Raw genomic sequence first — 17,500 nt, 5'->3', positions numbered from 1 at the left:
ACTGGAGACGACTGTGATGAAAAGACTGAAAGGTTGCTCTTGTCAGGTCATACACAAAAGTGAAATTACATTTTTTATTTGTCTATGGCAGACCAATAACGTCTTCATCTGGCAAATTCATGCACAGTCAAAAAGCTTTGGTGAAGTGAAAGAGAACCGTGTCACTGACCTCATATGGTCTCTTTACATTAACCAGAGCCACATGTCTGTGTCAGTCTGACAGCCAAAGTGCTCCTTTCTATCCTGCTCATTTACATCACTTTTGCATCACTGCGCCAAATTCTACGATTCATTTTCCTCCATGGTAATGCTGTGTCAAACATTAGACAAATGAGAGGGCCCATCAGAGAGTGTGTCACTGCATGCTATAATCTTTTCTCAATTAAAATCTCCATCTGCTTAATGTGGTCCATTCTGCTGTGTATAATTCCTCTGTGTTAGCCATCATTCAGTGTCAGAAAAGTCACCTCTACTCTAGAAAGATACCCACCCAAACCAACCATATGCTCTTCATTAACTTCTGTGTGTATTAAGTTGAAATTCCTACTAAATTTAATGGAGATTTTTACTCCAAATACCTTGATATTTTTTGTCTTGTATGCACTTTGAGATCTGAAACCTTTAATATAGAAAACTTGGAACTCAAGCAACAAGACCTGGTTTGCCCACTCTAACAGCCTCAGTGGTTCCATCCCACCAGACTGACTGTATCATACAATTCACATCATGTTTGCGGGCCTGCTTTCAGCCGGCACCCGTGTGGCATGTGCTCTCCAGGCGAACATGCAGCAAATGCCAAATCAGAACTCAGGGTCCCTGGCATCTGGTTTGGTGCTTTCAGAAAAAAAACAAAAACAACCCATGTACGCAGAGCGCATGTCTCAACATGGAGCGACTACTTAGCACAAATGTTCGCTGTTAGAAGCTTAAGCACAGATGGCTCGGAGTGGTTTGGGTCTCTCCTGCACATGTCGGAGAAGGTCATGCAGCCAGTGAATGGAGGCCAGCCCACAGCCTGCTCTGCCGTGCCCACTCACGTCTGCAGCAGACGGGCTTCTTTACGGCTGTTAAGGGCCTGTCGGCCTGCGGGCTTCTTCCATTGGCACATTTCCACAAATGGACAATTATAATGTCTGAAGCAAGTTTCGCAGCTGGTCCCTGGTCGCTGAGCTCTGTAGCTGTTTGGCCGGAGCAGAGATGTTAAACCAGTCCTTGGGGTTCCCCCGTCAGCTCCCACTTTAGCTGTTTTTAATGTTTGAACAGACATAGACGAGGTAAACCAGCATTCTGCACTGCTGGATAACCCTGGCTGATGTGTGTTTGGAGCTGAACCAGGAAAAAAAAAAGAAAAGTGGACTGGCTAGAGGTCTCCCAGGACTAGACTGGAAACACTCGACTGGAGGTTAATCGCTCTCTGAAGTGGAGAGCTGCAGTACTTGCTGACCCCAGGCACATAGACCAGCATGTCCCAGAGGCACCTGGGAGGCTGGAACATAATCGGGAGTCAACAGAGTACAAAGAGTACAGAGTACAAAAGGTTTGTCCTCCATTGTCCTTACCTTAACCTTTCACATGCCTACGAGCTGCTGAAATAATGCCCTGTGGCCTGCAGGGCAGCGAGGGTGAGGCACAGGGCATGCTGAAGAAGCACGTTTGGAAGAAGCGGAGTAGCAAGCGTGTCCCAGAGGAGGTCAGGAACAGCACCGGTGGGATACTCCATTCGGGGAACACAAGTCACTTCCCCGGGTTCTAAAACCTGCGTCTTCTTACTTTCAGTTGTTTAAAGCTCAAATCTGACCAAATGATATTGCTCACATGTAACTGTTGAGCAGTTACATCCATACATAATGCCCTTCTATGGTGCATGACGAAAGATAAGTCTAACACCCATAATTCCTTATAGCCCATGTAACGGAATTGTCGTCCAATGAAGGAAAGCCAGTGACCTACACAAGGCTGGCTAAAAACAACCATGAGAAAGAGTTCCTCCCATGGCTCCAGCACTGTTCTACCCAGCCAGCCGAGAAGCGGACCTCGTGGTGAGTCCACAGGACCGATGGAACGCTTCACCTGGCCAGTACTGACGGAAGCTGGCTTAGCACGGCCTCATTTGAATTACGTTACCTGGGGTTAACTGTTAGACCAGTAAGAATGATCTTATTTGCATTATGAAATTTGGGGTTAGCAGTTAGACCAGTTAGCCTGGTGTCCTTTGAGTTATGCTAATTATATGCAAACTGGTTGTACTCTGTCAGCAAATTGGGTTATTCCCTTACACCCCCTTGTCTTAGTACACGGGGCAAAGATAACTAGAAGATATTGGTTTTACTTTCGTATGGTGGACCTCAGGGGAGAAGCACTGTAGCTTGAATTATAAATTATTATAATTAAGTTAGTTAACATAGACAATGTAATTAATGTAGTTTAAATGAATCAATTAAAATGAGTTGTTTCAAATCATTTGCTGGGTCAAATATGAATATAAAGAACATATGAAAAAGAGGCGCAGCAGTTAAAATAATGCAATGAAACAGACATACGTGCTTGGTCAAGCTTTATCCTGTGCATTTGTGCAAAACTACTTCCTAAATGACACTTCAACAGACCATATTGATTACATAATAGTGATGCACAATGCTCTTACAACTTCAAATGTAATGCGAAATATTGCTGTTGCCCTGAAGCCAAACGTACAGCTCTTTGACTGGGCGTGAGTGGCACTGTACACATCCTGTGAGCAGATGAGGAAGTGAAGGCTTGGCCCTCTCTTTGTGCGTGTGTGTGTGTGTGTGTGTGTGTGTGTGTGTGTGTGCTTGCATTCTGCGAGATGCTTTAGAACTGCATGCGGTACGTTTGTTCATGCAAAGACAGTTTTTCTCAGAAAAAAAACAAGAGCCATGCTTCAGAGGAAAGCTTCAAACGTCTCGGACAAACCCAAGAATAAACCAAAGGTAAACCAAAACAAAATGTATGGGAATATTGTCTGTCTGCTTTATTACTTTACAGTAATTGTTATCAGCATGCCATACAGAGCTGGGCTGAAATGCTGTAGCCTCTTTTGAGTTTCTATGCCAATATGGCAAAGACTGCATGAAGCCTAAGGAGGAAAAAGTGAACAAATGATTTAAATTATTTAATGAAAAGTGATTTTGTTCTCTGCAGCTCTAGACTGTTCTTTCAGTGTCAGTCCCAGAATGGAATCACATCACACAGCAGCGATGCACTTAACTTGTGTGCTTTTTGGTTTTTTGGTTTTTTAAAAACAGCGCTCCACAAGCTTTGGGAGATTCGACTGTTCCAGACACCAGTCCCAACAAACCAAAGCTGAAGAGCAGGAAAGCTCTGGGGTAAATGTGAATCAGACGCACACTTCTATCGTAGACGCGGTGGCCTCAGACAGGTGAACGGGCTCGTAGCTTTCTTCACACTGCTGTCACTGAGGAACGGTTTCATGTGTGCAGGGAACCAAGGGGGAGCTGCCTGAGGGAGAGCCGCACAAGGGAGGGATAGGGAAGAAGATGAAAGCCATCTCCATGACGATGTGTAAGAAGATGGGGAAAAAATATGTTAATGCTCTATCAGAGGAAATGGTGAGTGCTTAATATGAAGGCAATGCTCCCCTCCCCCCCACCAGTTTTGCAGCGTCTGCTGTTTTTGTGTTTCGTGTTGAACTTATCACTGAAAAACATCTCAACTTTCCAACCACTGACATGAAATGTCTAACAAAACAGGTATATGTGGTCGCAATTGAGAAAAATGTCAAGAATTTATTTATTTAAATTATTTACACAAAACAAACTAAAGTGAATGCAGAAAGTTGCAATCTCAAAAGGTATATTGGTTGTTTTTTTTTCAAGAAAAAAAACTTTTTCAAGTTTTAAAGTAAAAGATATGTTTAAAGGCCCTGCTGGAGTCCTACAGTTGGCCAGGTGTTCAGGGAATACAATCTGTGGCAGTGCATCTTTACAGTGTATGTGAGGAATCGTGTATATATATATATATATATATATATATATATATATATATATATATATATTAGACTTTTCTAGAGCCACATCATGTCCTTGTGTAAAATAACATCCAGAGCTGCTTTGCCATGCAGCGAATCAGCCATGGGGTGACCTCAGCGTTTGACACTCCAGGATCTCCTCTTCTTGATGGTGGTCAGCTTCACCAGTTGACCACTAGTGGCCATAGTGGTGGAACCATGTGAACAGAACTTTGTCTGTTGTTCTGTGGTTCACACAGGGAGGGGACAAGGGAAGAGACCACAAGGAGGAAGGGGATACCGACCCGAGTGATGCTTTAGCCAAAGGCTGCCCAAAGTCCAGAAACTTCATGGAAAGCCCACACGGCGAGCAGAGCTCCTCCGGTAAGCTTCCCATGTCCATGGAGCACCTGAGGGCTACAGCCAGCCTCAGACCCTCATATGGGGCCAGTGCTTTCAAGGATCTGATAATGTGTGGTTTGCTTCCATCACTGCTTTCTGTTGACTGCTGCCAGGGATGAAACAGCCATATGTTAAACCACACTGAATGTAGGCAGTGTGGTTTAATATTGAGGCCAGTTTGAAGAGAAAAAAAAAGATCTGTTTGTAAAGGATTATTACTAGATGTTCCGCAAGGTGACGGACTGTTTCTAATCAATAGGCGGTGTCATCAGTGGCTCTGTGGCCTCTGGTCATGATCTGAGGCTGGAGGAAGAGCAGGCTTTTACAGGCCAGTTCTGCGGCAGGGCAAAAGCGCACACAGATTTCCTCCCAAGCCCATATGACACAGAGTACCTCAAACTCAAGGTGACCATTTGCATAAAAACCAAGTGAGTAAGGAGTCAGTAGCCAGGTCTGAAACTCATTCCACAGCTCATTCTGCTGAATGCCCTGTCATAGGCAGGAGACGTGATCGACATCATCAGTAAGCCGCCCATGGGCATATGGACGGGCATGTTGAATGGTAAAGTGGGCAACTTTAAGTTCATCTACGTGGATGTCCTGGTAGAAGAGCCTGCAGCGGTACACAGGTCACATGACCACAGCAGGAGCAGGAGACCGCGGCCAAAGACTCTCCATGAGCTCCTGGAAAGACTCAACCTTGAGGTGCCTTTCAATAGGGAAATGTCACCTAAAACCTTGTTTTTCAAACATGGCATTCTGGAAGATAGAGAACAGCAACAACCAATAGAACATTTACTTCATGGTTTTGATGAGAATCCCACATAGGACAGGATCTGTTTTAGGCTTAGTACTGAATTACAACCAGGAAGTAGTTATCCTGTCCTGGTAAACATGACAAAGGACAAGGTCCTTTTTCCCTTAATATATCAGTGCCAAACAATTAAGAAAAATGTAAAAAAATATATGACTTTTATGAAAATTTGAAGAGTATTAAAAAGAATTCAAATAATTAATGTGATCGCAACACTTGACACTGTAAACCACTGGATATGAAAACCTTCCTTGCTTTTATGTTTTTATGTTTTTATGATTCTGAGTCATCTAAAGCTGCTAGGACCCATCTACCCTGCAGGAGCTGGAGTCTGCGTTGCTGTTAAATGGATATCAGACAGTGGAAGACCTAAAGGATCTGATGGAACAGCATCTGATCGAGCTGAATGTGACTGACCCGGAGCAGAGACTCAGACTACTGGCAGTCACCCAGTCGCTGCAGGATTCAGAATGTGAGTGAAGGGAGCCCCCCCCCCCCCCCCACCCACACACACACAACCACAACAAATCACACAAAAACACAGCTACCGAAAATGGCCCTTACAAAGGTTCCAAACATCATAAACGTCATATTTAACACAGCACTGAGTCATTAGGAGTAAAATCCAACATCCAACAGACCGAGCAGTGTAGTAGTGTTGAAAACTACACAGTGGCATGAACTAACCGCAGTATGAGGGCTACAGAGAATGAAGAGCATCTTAACACATCCAGCCCTGTCAGTCCACACTAGAGCCTGAATGCACTACAGTATGTAATATCAACCCTTCCAGCCCGCCGCTGCACTGCAAAACAAAAAAACCTACACGTAGGCTACTACAGTACATAAAAGTACTCTTACACAGTCATGACAATTCTGTGTATATTGAGAAAACATGATGGCAAAATTAATGAATACGCGCACACACACACACACACACACACACACACACACACACACACACACACACACACACACACACACACACACAAATTGCCATAGTTAATGGGTTTGGTTAAAAGCCCCAAATTCATAGTTTGCTTGCTAACCCAGGAAACCTTGCTCGTAATACATCAACCCTGGGATTGTAAAACTCTAATTCTAGAGAAGTGAAAAAAACGCGGTGTGTACAAAGTCAGAGTCAGTGGGGACATGCAGGTCATGTTGAAAGTCTCGTTTCTGACAGGAAATGAGCTTTTGGTAGTGAGTGTGAATTTGCTGTGGTTTAGATACTAGATCTGTCACCTTGTTTCCCTAAGGTCATAAGGAGAACCTCGAACATGCATCAGACATACTGCCAAACACAACCTTTGTGCTAGTGTGTTAATAAAGCCTACTAAATATGCAGTATACATAGTCTTCATTAGTACTTGTCCCTTTGGCCATTGAAAGCTTTGCTGTTTCTGTTTCAGACCACAATCAGAAAGACGACAGCGACGCGCAAGGATCTGCTAGCGAGGGCGCTAACGCAAAACCGAACGACTGCCCCAGAGATTCAGGTTGCTACGTAGCATCTGACTGCTCCGACAACAGCAGAGAGGATGCAGACCAGTGCTGTGGGAACTGACAAGTTGCTATTTTTGCTTTTGTGGTTTCATCCTGTGTATGTGGAATCTTGGCACCTTTACAAACCGCGAATGGACTCCTGAATTGAGATTCTGTCTGCAAATGCAATGTAAACATGTTTATGTATAGTATTGTGCAATAGTACACTTGAACAGTCATACTTTGAGCATTTGGAAGTTACCAAATACCATGTATTGTAAATAATATGTGAAAGAACCGCTAAATACTGCTGGTATATTTTCTGCAATAAAAGAACGTCACTCATGCTTGTCAGGAGGAAGGAAAATTGACACACACGTTTTTCTTTTTTTTTTTTTCTATGAGGGGAGGCTTACAAAATTATTTTCACAAAGAGCACATTTCTACTGAGAAAGAAAGCACAAATGTACCGTTATATAGGCTGACTTGGATTTGGATTAAGGACATAAGTGCAGCGCCTCATACCTCTGACACTGACATCTGCTGACCAACAATTGCAAAAAGAAATATTCACCGAGATGAAGACCGGAAAAAACTAGCCTGATCGCGTACAGTGACTTGTAAGGGCAAAAAGAGTCACACATAGCGTAAGGAAGGAAGCTACTAAAGCTATGATTTGATTACTTAAATTACGTAATTATATACCAAAAATATCATACAATAAACGGTGGTAGAAATCAAGCAATTATTGATCCGCAGCCGCAAAGATAAGCATAACATCTGAGCTCTCCATCCTGGGAACAGCTAAGGCACGACGCCAGACCCTCGAGCTCCCAGGCCTCTGGTAGAGGACCTGAGCTTGAAGGACAAAGATCGGCCGGAGGAGGGCGAGTGGGGAATTTCTTTTGTGTAAAGCTGTCAAACAGCCCCGTTGCTATTTCTTGTCGCCCTCTAGTGTTGGAATTCACATACTGATTTTTACATTTCTTTGTAATCCCGTTAATCTTGCTTTTCTGGGCACACGGTGTACTCGAACTGTCTAGGGAACTCAATTTCAAAGTAATCGACTAATTTATTTTGGCAGTATTTCTGCACTTTCAGTGTAAAATGGGTCATGCTTACGTTGTGTAAAGCTTATGTAAACTTTACTCTCATCAATCGTAAACCTGTAGCACCTTCCACACACCTGCGCTTCTTCCCCCCCTTTTGAGTCACATGTACAGCATTATTTGCATTTTTAGGATTCTTCTTACATGGGAGCTCGCGTATTTGCTGTTAAATCCATTTTTTCACTGTCCAAAGAGCTAGCCCACTGTGATTTAGCATTATTTTCTTCTTCATCCTGACAGAATTCCTATCTTTCCTTTAACAGCCATAAAAGAGGCTCATCTGGTGCATCATATTTGCATTAGTGCTGCGATTCCCCAGAACCCCCACAGAACACTCCGCAGTATCTGACTCTGGTCCTGCTGTGCACAGCACTCAAGCACATAAGAAATATGATGTGTTAAAGAGCTAATTTGCATAATTCAGCCATCTGCAGTAACAGTACTGAGGGGGTGATATTGATTAACAAATTATATATTGAGCAGCACGTTTGGTTATTAATCTTATTCATTAACTTCTGGGAATTATTCAATAGCACAGAAACTAATATGCAGTTCTAAGAGGAGTCTGGGCCTAGGTCCTTGGGAGTGCAAAGGGTTAATGACCTTTTTGATTTTGACTTAATTACTCTATAAACCTCTGTGATATTTTTAACAAGTAAACAAGTATACAAGTAACAAGTATACATCATGTAATTCCATGTCAAATAAATGAAGGGTCAGACCATCCCTCTCTGAATAGTACCAGAGCTTTACTGCAGATGTTTGTTTCCCTTTATCTTAACCACCATTAACAACACAGTATGGCTGATCAACATGAATTTGTCTTCTGATCATACCTCATGTGGTAGCCCCATGGCCTGTGAGTGCTGGTGTTCTTTATCTCAAATGAAACGGCATAAGAACACTCTCCAGTTGGACAAACGTGACATTTAATGATATGAGAAAATCACTGTGTAAAATCCCTGTTCAGATTCCACTTCCATTCCCATTCATTGGTAAAGGTGATCAAATGATGTCACATCCCACCCAGTGCTGTGTTCTTTCAGACAGAAGCACAGTGAAACTGGAGACCACAGTGCAGCTTACTCCATTTATTTCCCCATCAACACAGTAAATCGTGTCTCGTTTTAAAAATTGCTCCATTAATGAAGAAGAAAAAAAACAACACAATACATTCATCACATGTCATAGAGGCCTTACTCTCAAAGCAGAACATACACTACTTCACGTGCCCTACCTAGGAAGACAGGCATTTCACTGTCAACTACTGCAACTTTCAGTATAGCTCATTAGTACAACCTTGTAAAAAAATATCTACCCACAGTACAAACCTAGTTCTAAGTACAAATAATTTTCCTCCTGTAGACCGGAGGATTTCCTGCCAAATTTATTTTAGCCTCCTTTGAAAGCTTGGACTATGAGGCAGAAATAATTTCTGATCCACAGATATACTTTAGGTGAATGATTCACTAATAATTAGATATTAATATTTCTCCCCAACAATTGCAGGAAATGATTTCTGTTCAAACTATACACACTACCGCTGTAGCAATACTTCATGTCAAATACATTTTAATACATAACAAAACACGAGGCGGTACTATTACATAAATAGTCAATACAATTACAGTAAGCAGACTCACTGCTGGAGGCGAGTGGCTGAAACACAATAAAAGAGTTCAGTGCTATGTGCTATTCTCAAAACACACACACACACAGACACACACACAGACACACACACACACACACACACACACGCGCGCAGTCTAGCGACAGGGCCGGTGCTGCTTCCACTGTCTGACTCGGTTTTTAAAAAGATGCTGCAGTGTGCCTGCCGTTCACATGCCCATAAGCTCACTTCCACACTAAGGTCAGTAAAGTTCTTCGCTGGTCTTTCGGCAAACCAGTGCATGTCATGCGCAGCTGCAAGACTTTCGGCCCACGGGACGAAAACCAAAAACAAACAGAAAGTCTGGCTTTCAAAAGGCGTCCGATGCAGACGTCCGATGTAGCAGGAAACGGAGGACAGGGGCTTGCCAAAACACACACCCCGGTCCCTCCTAGCTGCGGTCGACGTACATGGAGAGCTCGTCTGTGCTACCGTTGCTGTTGTTTATTTCTAAACAAAGGAGGGAAAACACGACAGCAATAGCATTAGAAAGGCAAGAGAGTACAGTTAGCTTGGCGGTAGGAAGCAGGAAGTATTCAAAGGCTGTTAGAGAGACAGACAGACTGAAGGAGAGAGGTGGAGGATGAAACTGCTGCAGTTTGTCACTTTGCCATCTGGCTCACTGTGTAACGCTATTTGACGATTGCACACATTTCAGTAACATTTTTTACTGCGGTAATTCGATTTAGCTGCTGCAGTGCCATAGCGGTGAGGCTGATGGGTTAATGCGGCCCCGCTCCCAATATCACCTGAGAAAATTAGTTTCTCCTTCATGATGTTGACATCACGGCCGGGCTTGCGTGCCACAGCACTCAGCATGATCTGCTCCGGGTTGTAGCTCCGCATTCCACTCATCCTCCACCTGTAGAGCACCACCACACACATACATGCACCCGTAAAGGCCACTCCCACTGCAGCCGCCAAGCCGGGCACCACCCGCACCGGCATACAGACGCCCGCAAAGGCCACACCTGCTCCAGCCACCCACAGTAACACCCCCACCCCGAGTGAGGCCACTTCCCACTGCAGGCACCGCACCAAGCAACCCCCCACCGTAGCATATACGCCCCCGGAAGGGACCTTCTCACTGAAATTGTGAAATTGTGTGAAATTGAGAAATTGTGGCTCTCGCTTCCTTCTGGGACAAATGTAATGCCGTTTTGGTAAAGGCTGTTGGCCCGAGAGTCAAACATAGGCTAAGCATATAATAAAAGATGAAAACGATGAGTGCAATTTTGCGGGGAGAGACTTTAAATTTGTGTAGCAATACTGGGTGGACGATAACAGTGACACAGGACTAAGATGTAAGCACAAGACCAGAGGAAAGGAAAGAAACACAAACAAATAGAGGAAGTGGCTGGGAAGGGCCGAAATGGCTTTTAGACATGGCCAGTGGCTATTGGCTGTCTGGCCCCTGGTGTAACCCTGGTTACCTGATCGTGTGATAGCTGAGACATTGCAGCAAGCAGCGGAGGGACGAGACATGCAGAGAGCAGAGACGAAAGACAGGAAGAGAGAGAGAGAGAGAGAGAGAGAGAGAGAGAGGGAGGAAAAGAAGGAAAACAGAGCATTGCAGTCAGTTCAGAAGCATCAGAAGCAGCCATTCTTGTAGCTGAGAAAAAGCAAGCATACACAAACTTCTTAATACACAAGCCCTTACTTCATGTGTATATGAATATGTGTTTGCACTGCCATGTCAAGCTGGTGGTCATTTCCATAGCAAATTATTTTTAAAAAGTCACTTAAAAATTTTTTTTTTTACAATTTATTTTTACACAAAGAAGGGAGATTAACATATTTATAATAAATGCTACCATATGACTGGCAGATCAGGTGACAGTCCTTTTAAATAAGTCTAGAAAACATTAAATTTCAGTTATTTTTCTGACAGATACTTACTTTTGCAATATAAATATTCCTATCACAATTGCTGCGGATACAAGATCGGACGTCACCCATATCAAGCAGTATTCATCTGGACTCTGAAACACAAGAGCAACTGTTATTGCAGTGTCTCGCCACTAGATGATGGCATAGCGTTATCGGAGCAGCTTCCAGGACCCTGAGCTGTGCTGTGGGGGAGGCGTGGCCTGCAGGTCTGCTCACCATAAGCCAGATGGGGTGAGGCACTTTGCAGAGGACGTGAGGAGCGTCAGAGGAGACGGATTCCACTCCGCTGCACCACAGCACCGAAAAGAGCCACGGCTCGTTCACCGGGTACACGTTCAGGCTGACGTTACTGTCTCTGAGGCGCCTGCTCTCTCACATGCGCACGCACACGCACACACACACACACACACGAGTGTTGAGCGTGTACACACGAGGTGACCGTACATCAAACACACACTTTTAGTCTTTTAATTAATTTCCAAATCTTGCTGATATTCTTGAGGCAAGGTGACAGGAGTGTGTGTGTGTGTGTGTGTGTGTGTGTGTGTGTGTGTGTGTGTGTGAGAGAGAGAGAGAGAGAGAGAGAGAGAGAGAGACTGAGTGTGTGTTTGTGTGCTGCGTGTTGAGCTAGTCCTTCTAAATACCCCCCCCCCCCCCCCCCAAAAAAAGTGTACCCTTATTGTCTGAATTCCAAAATGCAGCTCAGCAATCCTCAAAACGCAACTACAGTCGACAGAACAAATGTACAGTGCATGCTGCAGGCTAGCTGTTAGCCAGGAATACCTCACAGTTTGAGAGCTAAACTCTGCACATAACATTTTCTATTATGGCTAGGAAGGTGTTGGCTGGCCTCATTAAATAACTTTTAGATTTCCAGTGAAGGCTAGCCTTGACAAAGTCTTTTCAATTAGGTCCTACATAATGGCTGTCTCACTTATAATCACCAGTCAATTCTAGCTGGCAAAGGTAGCGAGTACATAGACAGTGATTTTAGTTTTTCTAATAAATGACATAGCCCATTCTTCAGAATGCAGAGCACGGACAGGCTCCTATAGGCCCGCACCCAAAAAAAGAAAAAAACACAAATTTAATTGGTTATATTTCCTGTCATTTTGCTTGTATTTCACTTGGATTTCAGAACCCTTCGAAATAGCACCAGAAGGAGTACGTAGGCGTGTACACAGCAGTGAATCCCTGCAGCCATATTAATGAGCAGATTAGATTAGTGCCACTCTCGGATAGTATCGCAACCTGTAGTAACCAAGAACATGTAAAGTTGCTTATATGAATACATTAGTGTTTTTTAATTTTACTCTATAAAATAAGTTTATGAATTTCCCCATCCCTTTTTATTGTTAGAAGGGCCTGATTCTGTGCATTGCTCCAGTTCAGTTTTACACACACACACACACACACACACACACACACACACACACACACGCACAGTCAGTAAAAATTAGCAATGCATTGATCACAGGTCCACACGTTCTTGTAGAGGCAGACCTGATCAGTAACGCAACTTCACATAACCTGAACATTGGTAGACGTGGGCATGATATACTGGAGTACTATCAGTTCCATCAGTGCCAACACCGGACTGGCCTATGCCTGCAGGAAGCCTGCTGGTCATATCCGACCATTTGGTATCACATGACAGCTTACAAAATGTGAATGATGAAAAAGTAATTAGGTTTGTAATGAAAACATGATTACACGTTTTAACTGTGAAACAGAATGTCTCTTTGGTTGTCTTTGCAACATGTTTTTTTTATGGTCTCAGCACATCGACAGAAGGTGTTTAAGGGGTTTACAGATTGTTGAACTTGAGAACAGCAAAGTACTGTTCAGTATGAACTATTACTGGCAGCCTATATATTGTTTGTATGCTTACAGTGTAACTTGGCAGGCAGTTAAATGACTTCATAATGAATGCATAATGACTACACACATATTTACATTTTGTTCTGAGCCTCTGATCCTACATATAAATCCAAATTTTTAAATGTGTATGCATATAGGCATGTGTGTGTGTGGGTTGTGTGTGTGTGTGTGTGTGTGTGTGTGTGTGCGTGTGTGTGTGTGTATGTAGTCGACAACAATGAAATAACTGTAGGAGTCTTTACTGACTTATCCAAAGCATTTGACACATTTTAATCATAGTGTCCTATAACAAAAGAATATGGCATTCAAAATGTGAAGTTCAAATGGTTCAAAAGGTATTTATCAAATAGAAAACTGTGTTTATGGCAGAGAATATAAAATAAAAATGTAGAATAAAGAATGTAGATTGTGGAATTCATCAAGTGTCAATATTGGGACCCGTATCGTTCTAATATATGTTAATGATCTTTAATTGGCAGCAAAGAAGGTATTGTTTGTTTCCTAATGACATCAATATTTTTCTATCAGAAAAAATATAAATCTCATCTACAAACTTTACATTTTTATTTATTTAAGAATTAGAAAATACTGATCACTGGTTTAGAGCTAATAAATTAAATATATGCTTTTTCATCTCTAAAAATAAAAAATGCATAATCGTCACATTAACTCAGGTCCATGGTAGATTGTACTGCATATTTCCTTAATTTCACATAAAATAGCTATATAATATTGGTGTCATCAGAAGAATCAATTACATACTGCCACAAAAATACTTCTTAACTTGTATTACACATTGATTTATCTTTACCTCTCATACTGTAATATTATTAGGGCTAGTACATTCAAAAGTAACATCATTTGCTTACATACTCTTCAGAAGTGCTTTGTTAGAATGGTTACTTCAGCTAATTATTGTTCACTATCGTCTGCTTTCAAATACTCAATGTGCACGAAATGAAACATTTTCTAATATATCAAATGTTTTTTTCTTTTACACATAAGTGCCTTCCTGACTGCTTTGATATCAGTTCTCAGTACAATTTTACATTCATTATTTTTTCTTAAGGATATCACTGGACAGCTCACACTTTCTCATTAATGGCCTTCAATATAGAACCGTTTACTACCAGCAGTAAAAGTCTACCAGGTCAAAAACCATTTACTCTCACTCCACCATATATAATTTTTTTCCATATATATATATATATTTGCTTGTGTGTGTGTGTGTGTAGTGTGTGTAGTGCGTGTACCTGATTTCGGCCACTGTGGCTTTGCTGTAGTGCAGGCTGAGGGTGTGAGTGGCCTTTTCCTTCAGCCCGTCCACAGGAAGCATCTCCTTCACTGTTTGATGCAGTAGGGGTGCAGAAGCTCGCACCTGGTACCTGTACGAGTCTTGTGTCCACATCACCTACACACACACACACACACACAAATCACACAAAAATCCAATTAAAAAAATGGCCCTTATAAAAACATCATGAACTTAATTAACTGTGTTGTGTTCACATTCAACACAGCACTGAGTCATTAAGAGTAAAATCCAACATCCAACAGACCGAGCAGTGTAGTAGTGTTGAAAACTACACAGTGGCATGAACTAACCGCAGTATGAGGGCTACAGAGAATGAAGAGCATCTTAACACATCCAGCCCTGTCAGTCCACACTAGAGCCTGAATGCACTACAGTATGTAATATCAACCCTTCCAGCCCGCCGCTGCACTGCAAAACAAAAAAACCTACATGTAGGCTACTACAGTACATAAAACTACTCTTACACAGTCATGACAATTCTGTGTATATTGAGAAAACATGATGGCAAAATTAATGAATACGCACACACACACACAAAATGCTAAGCAATGACAAACTGAGTGCCTAATATCCTGGGAACTTCATTATCTGCATTCCCATGTTACAAGTTCGCAATGTGTCTGTGACAGCAGCCCCCATGTACTCGACACAACCCAGGAGATGCCACAGGAGTCTGTTGATATAGAAACAGCCACAGGAGCCTGTTGATATAGAAACAGCCACAGGGGCCTGTTGATATAGAAACAGCTTCCGCCTCCAAGCCTGCTGTCATGTCCTGCTCTGGTCATTGCATTTGGACTAGCATACACAATGGTGGCACAACAAACAGGGTGGGCGACAACTATTTTTCTGATATCTTAAGCATCTAGATTTGTCGGATTGCCAGGACGAACTGGGAGTGGAAGCAGAAACATGTGTATTAAGTGTGTGTATTAAGAAAAAACACAAATCCCCAAACTATTATAACTATTAGTACTATAAGTACTACTATCACTACTAGTAATATAACTATCAGTGCTAGTGCTATTACTACTACTATCACTATAACTACAAATTACTACCACTACTACAACACTGCTAGTACCACTGCTAGTGCTATTACTATTATAACTGTCAGTAGTGCAATTACTACTACTACTGCTACATGCAGGGTGTTTGTCCCTCACTTGTTCTGGCTGGATGCCCGAACGCTGGACAGCCTTTTGCACGTCACTGATCCAGAGCTTGTGGCGGGGGTGTTCAGGTGCGGGTATGCGCAGGCTGAAAAGAACAGAGCAGTTCGATTTGGCAGCCAGGCGTAGCAGCTCCACCAAGCTACACACCGTCTGGTTAACCGCCCGGCCGTAGTCTCTAGTAGAAATGAACTTCACGGTCCAGTAAGGGTCATTCTGAGGGACAATAAACATACCAGCAAAGAAACAAAACAAATCCAGAAGACAGAGGTGAAGGTCATGGCAGAATTCACCCCAATGGCAATGCACTCTGGCTAGATAGTCTCAAAATACCGAAATACACCTTGCAATAAACACTTCCATACACACCACCGTAAACACCACCGCTGGATGCCGAGCATGCCAGGGATTCCTCAGAAACCACACAGGGAAAAAAGGGCCAAGAGTGTGTGAGAAAGTGCGGGAGAGAACGTCCCGCAGGGGTGCGCATGCCGTTACCCTCAGGAACCAGACACCAGCGTTGAGAGAACGGATCTCAGTCCAGTTGAAGAGCGAGGCGTCTTCATGTTGGCGCCCGGGAAAGCGGCTTGCCACATCCGTGGTGCGGCGGAGGGTGTGGTCGCGCATTAGGAAGGGCACTCCATCCATGCTGTAGAGGAGGAGGAACAGGGCTCAGTCTCTCCCCTTACAAAGAAGAAAGGATCGTTAGAAGAAAGGGCTTCCGGGTTCGCAGTGCGGCTGCCGCAAATCACTGTTATTGACCTCACAAGACAAATGGGCTTTGCGGAGAGTATTTACTCCCCTTCACGGCGGTCCCGTTCCGTGTGCACAGACACCCATCCTTGCATCTGCACGCCTGCAGCCAAGAATTTCGAAAACCTGTCTGTTTGACCCATAGCACCGCAGCGCCTGATGTAGGGCATGGGAAGCCAGACAGAGAGAGACGCAGGTCGAGCCTGCAGGTCAGAGGGCAGGGCGGTCACACCCACTAGGGGGCAAGCATCTTAATCGCAAGCCCTCCATAATCCAGAGAGCAGCAGAAAGCTCAGTGGCTTCGCCCCATTTACCACTCTCTTCACTGTTTGGGTCACTAGCTAGTGACCTGAGATGCTCTTGGATCGATGCTGCTAGCGTTGGCAAGTGTGATGGTCATGTGGGCAGTGCCACACAGCTGCAGCGACATTGTTTGACTTGTTCTACTGAGAGAAATAAATAACACTCAAGCCTGAAATTATTCTCTGGACAGTGTAGGCAGATTGCTTTGGTTTTTGGATTTGCAAACAAGAGAAGCCAGATCATGCAGCTTCTTTAATATCAGATATGGAGGGAAATGGTGAGAGAAGAGTTACCTGATGGTGACATCAGCCTCAAACGCAATGACCTTCTGTTGCAAGGCTTTGTTGAAGGACATGATGGTGTTCTCCGGAGCGAGCTAATAGACAGGGAAAAGTAGCCTGGCATTGATATGTCTAGCAGGGTAGAGAAAAACGCTAATGGAGTTTTCACCTGCGTTACTGCGTTACTGAGAAGAACATCATCATCAGACACCCTTGCCCAACCTCAACTGGGTCGCCTGGGCGACGGTGTCTGACGCTGAAAGACACCAAACGTTGGGCACCATAGGTTACACTGTGGATGGTGTTCTTTAGCAGAGTATCAGATGTTGTTTCATCACGGAGAAGGGCAGAACAAAATATATATCGATTCGTCAATTATTTTCCATTCGACGCTTGGTATATACCATGACTTGGTTGGGGGGGGAATCCCAGAAAAAG

At 43.4% G+C, this 17,500-nt stretch overlaps 2 protein-coding genes across 6 annotated transcripts in view; one reads left to right on the top strand and one right to left on the bottom strand.

The window, feature by feature from the left end:
* samsn1b (SAM domain, SH3 domain and nuclear localisation signals 1b) overlaps positions 1–7,060 on the top strand; it is a 10,903-nt gene extending 3,843 nt beyond the window's left edge. Inside the window, exons 1-9 of one of the 2 annotated variants that reach the window (XM_035535981.1) lie at positions 825–1,690; positions 1,904–2,951; positions 3,267–3,347; positions 3,462–3,590; positions 4,249–4,372; positions 4,650–4,795; positions 4,889–5,095; positions 5,526–5,676; positions 6,617–7,060. In XM_035535981.1, coding sequence (XP_035391874.1) covers positions 2,898–2,951; positions 3,267–3,347; positions 3,462–3,590; positions 4,249–4,372; positions 4,650–4,795; positions 4,889–5,095; positions 5,526–5,676; positions 6,617–6,771 — 1,047 coding nt within the window. In that variant the 5' untranslated portion in view covers positions 825–1,690; positions 1,904–2,897 and the 3' untranslated portion in view covers positions 6,772–7,060. Of the gene's footprint in view, positions 1–824; positions 1,691–1,903; positions 2,952–3,266; positions 3,348–3,461; positions 3,591–4,248; positions 4,373–4,649; positions 4,796–4,888; positions 5,096–5,525; positions 5,677–6,616 lie in introns of those variants that run through there. The other variant, XM_027021378.2, reaches the window with a different exon arrangement.
* A 1,645-nt stretch (positions 7,061–8,705) lies between these two features.
* gdpd5a (glycerophosphodiester phosphodiesterase domain containing 5a) overlaps positions 8,706–17,500 on the bottom strand; it is a 24,402-nt gene continuing 15,607 nt past the window's right edge. For 2 of the 4 annotated variants that reach the window (XM_027021390.2, XM_027021389.2), the window contains 9 exons: positions 17,075–17,157; positions 16,224–16,374; positions 15,720–15,941; positions 14,492–14,649; positions 11,574–11,721; positions 11,367–11,449; positions 10,901–10,915; positions 10,217–10,329; positions 8,706–9,917 (listed from right to left, as the gene is read on the bottom strand). In XM_027021390.2, the coding sequence (XP_026877191.2) occupies positions 9,859–9,917; positions 10,217–10,329; positions 10,901–10,915; positions 11,367–11,449; positions 11,574–11,721; positions 14,492–14,649; positions 15,720–15,941; positions 16,224–16,374; positions 17,075–17,157 (1,032 nt within the window). In that variant the 3' untranslated portion in view covers positions 8,706–9,858. The remainder of the gene's footprint in view (positions 9,918–10,216; positions 10,330–10,900; positions 10,916–11,366; positions 11,450–11,573; positions 11,722–14,491; positions 14,650–15,719; positions 15,942–16,223; positions 16,375–17,074; positions 17,158–17,500) is intronic. The other 2 variants (XM_027021391.2, XM_027021392.2) reach the window with 2 other exon arrangements.

Source organism: Electrophorus electricus, chromosome 17, assembly GCF_013358815.1.
Source record: "Electrophorus electricus isolate fEleEle1 chromosome 17, fEleEle1.pri, whole genome shotgun sequence".
Classification (NCBI taxonomy): Eukaryota; Metazoa; Chordata; class Actinopteri; order Gymnotiformes; family Gymnotidae; genus Electrophorus; species Electrophorus electricus.
Note: the sequence above shows the minus strand (reverse complement) of the source record. Positions and strands in the feature narration are given on the sequence as shown.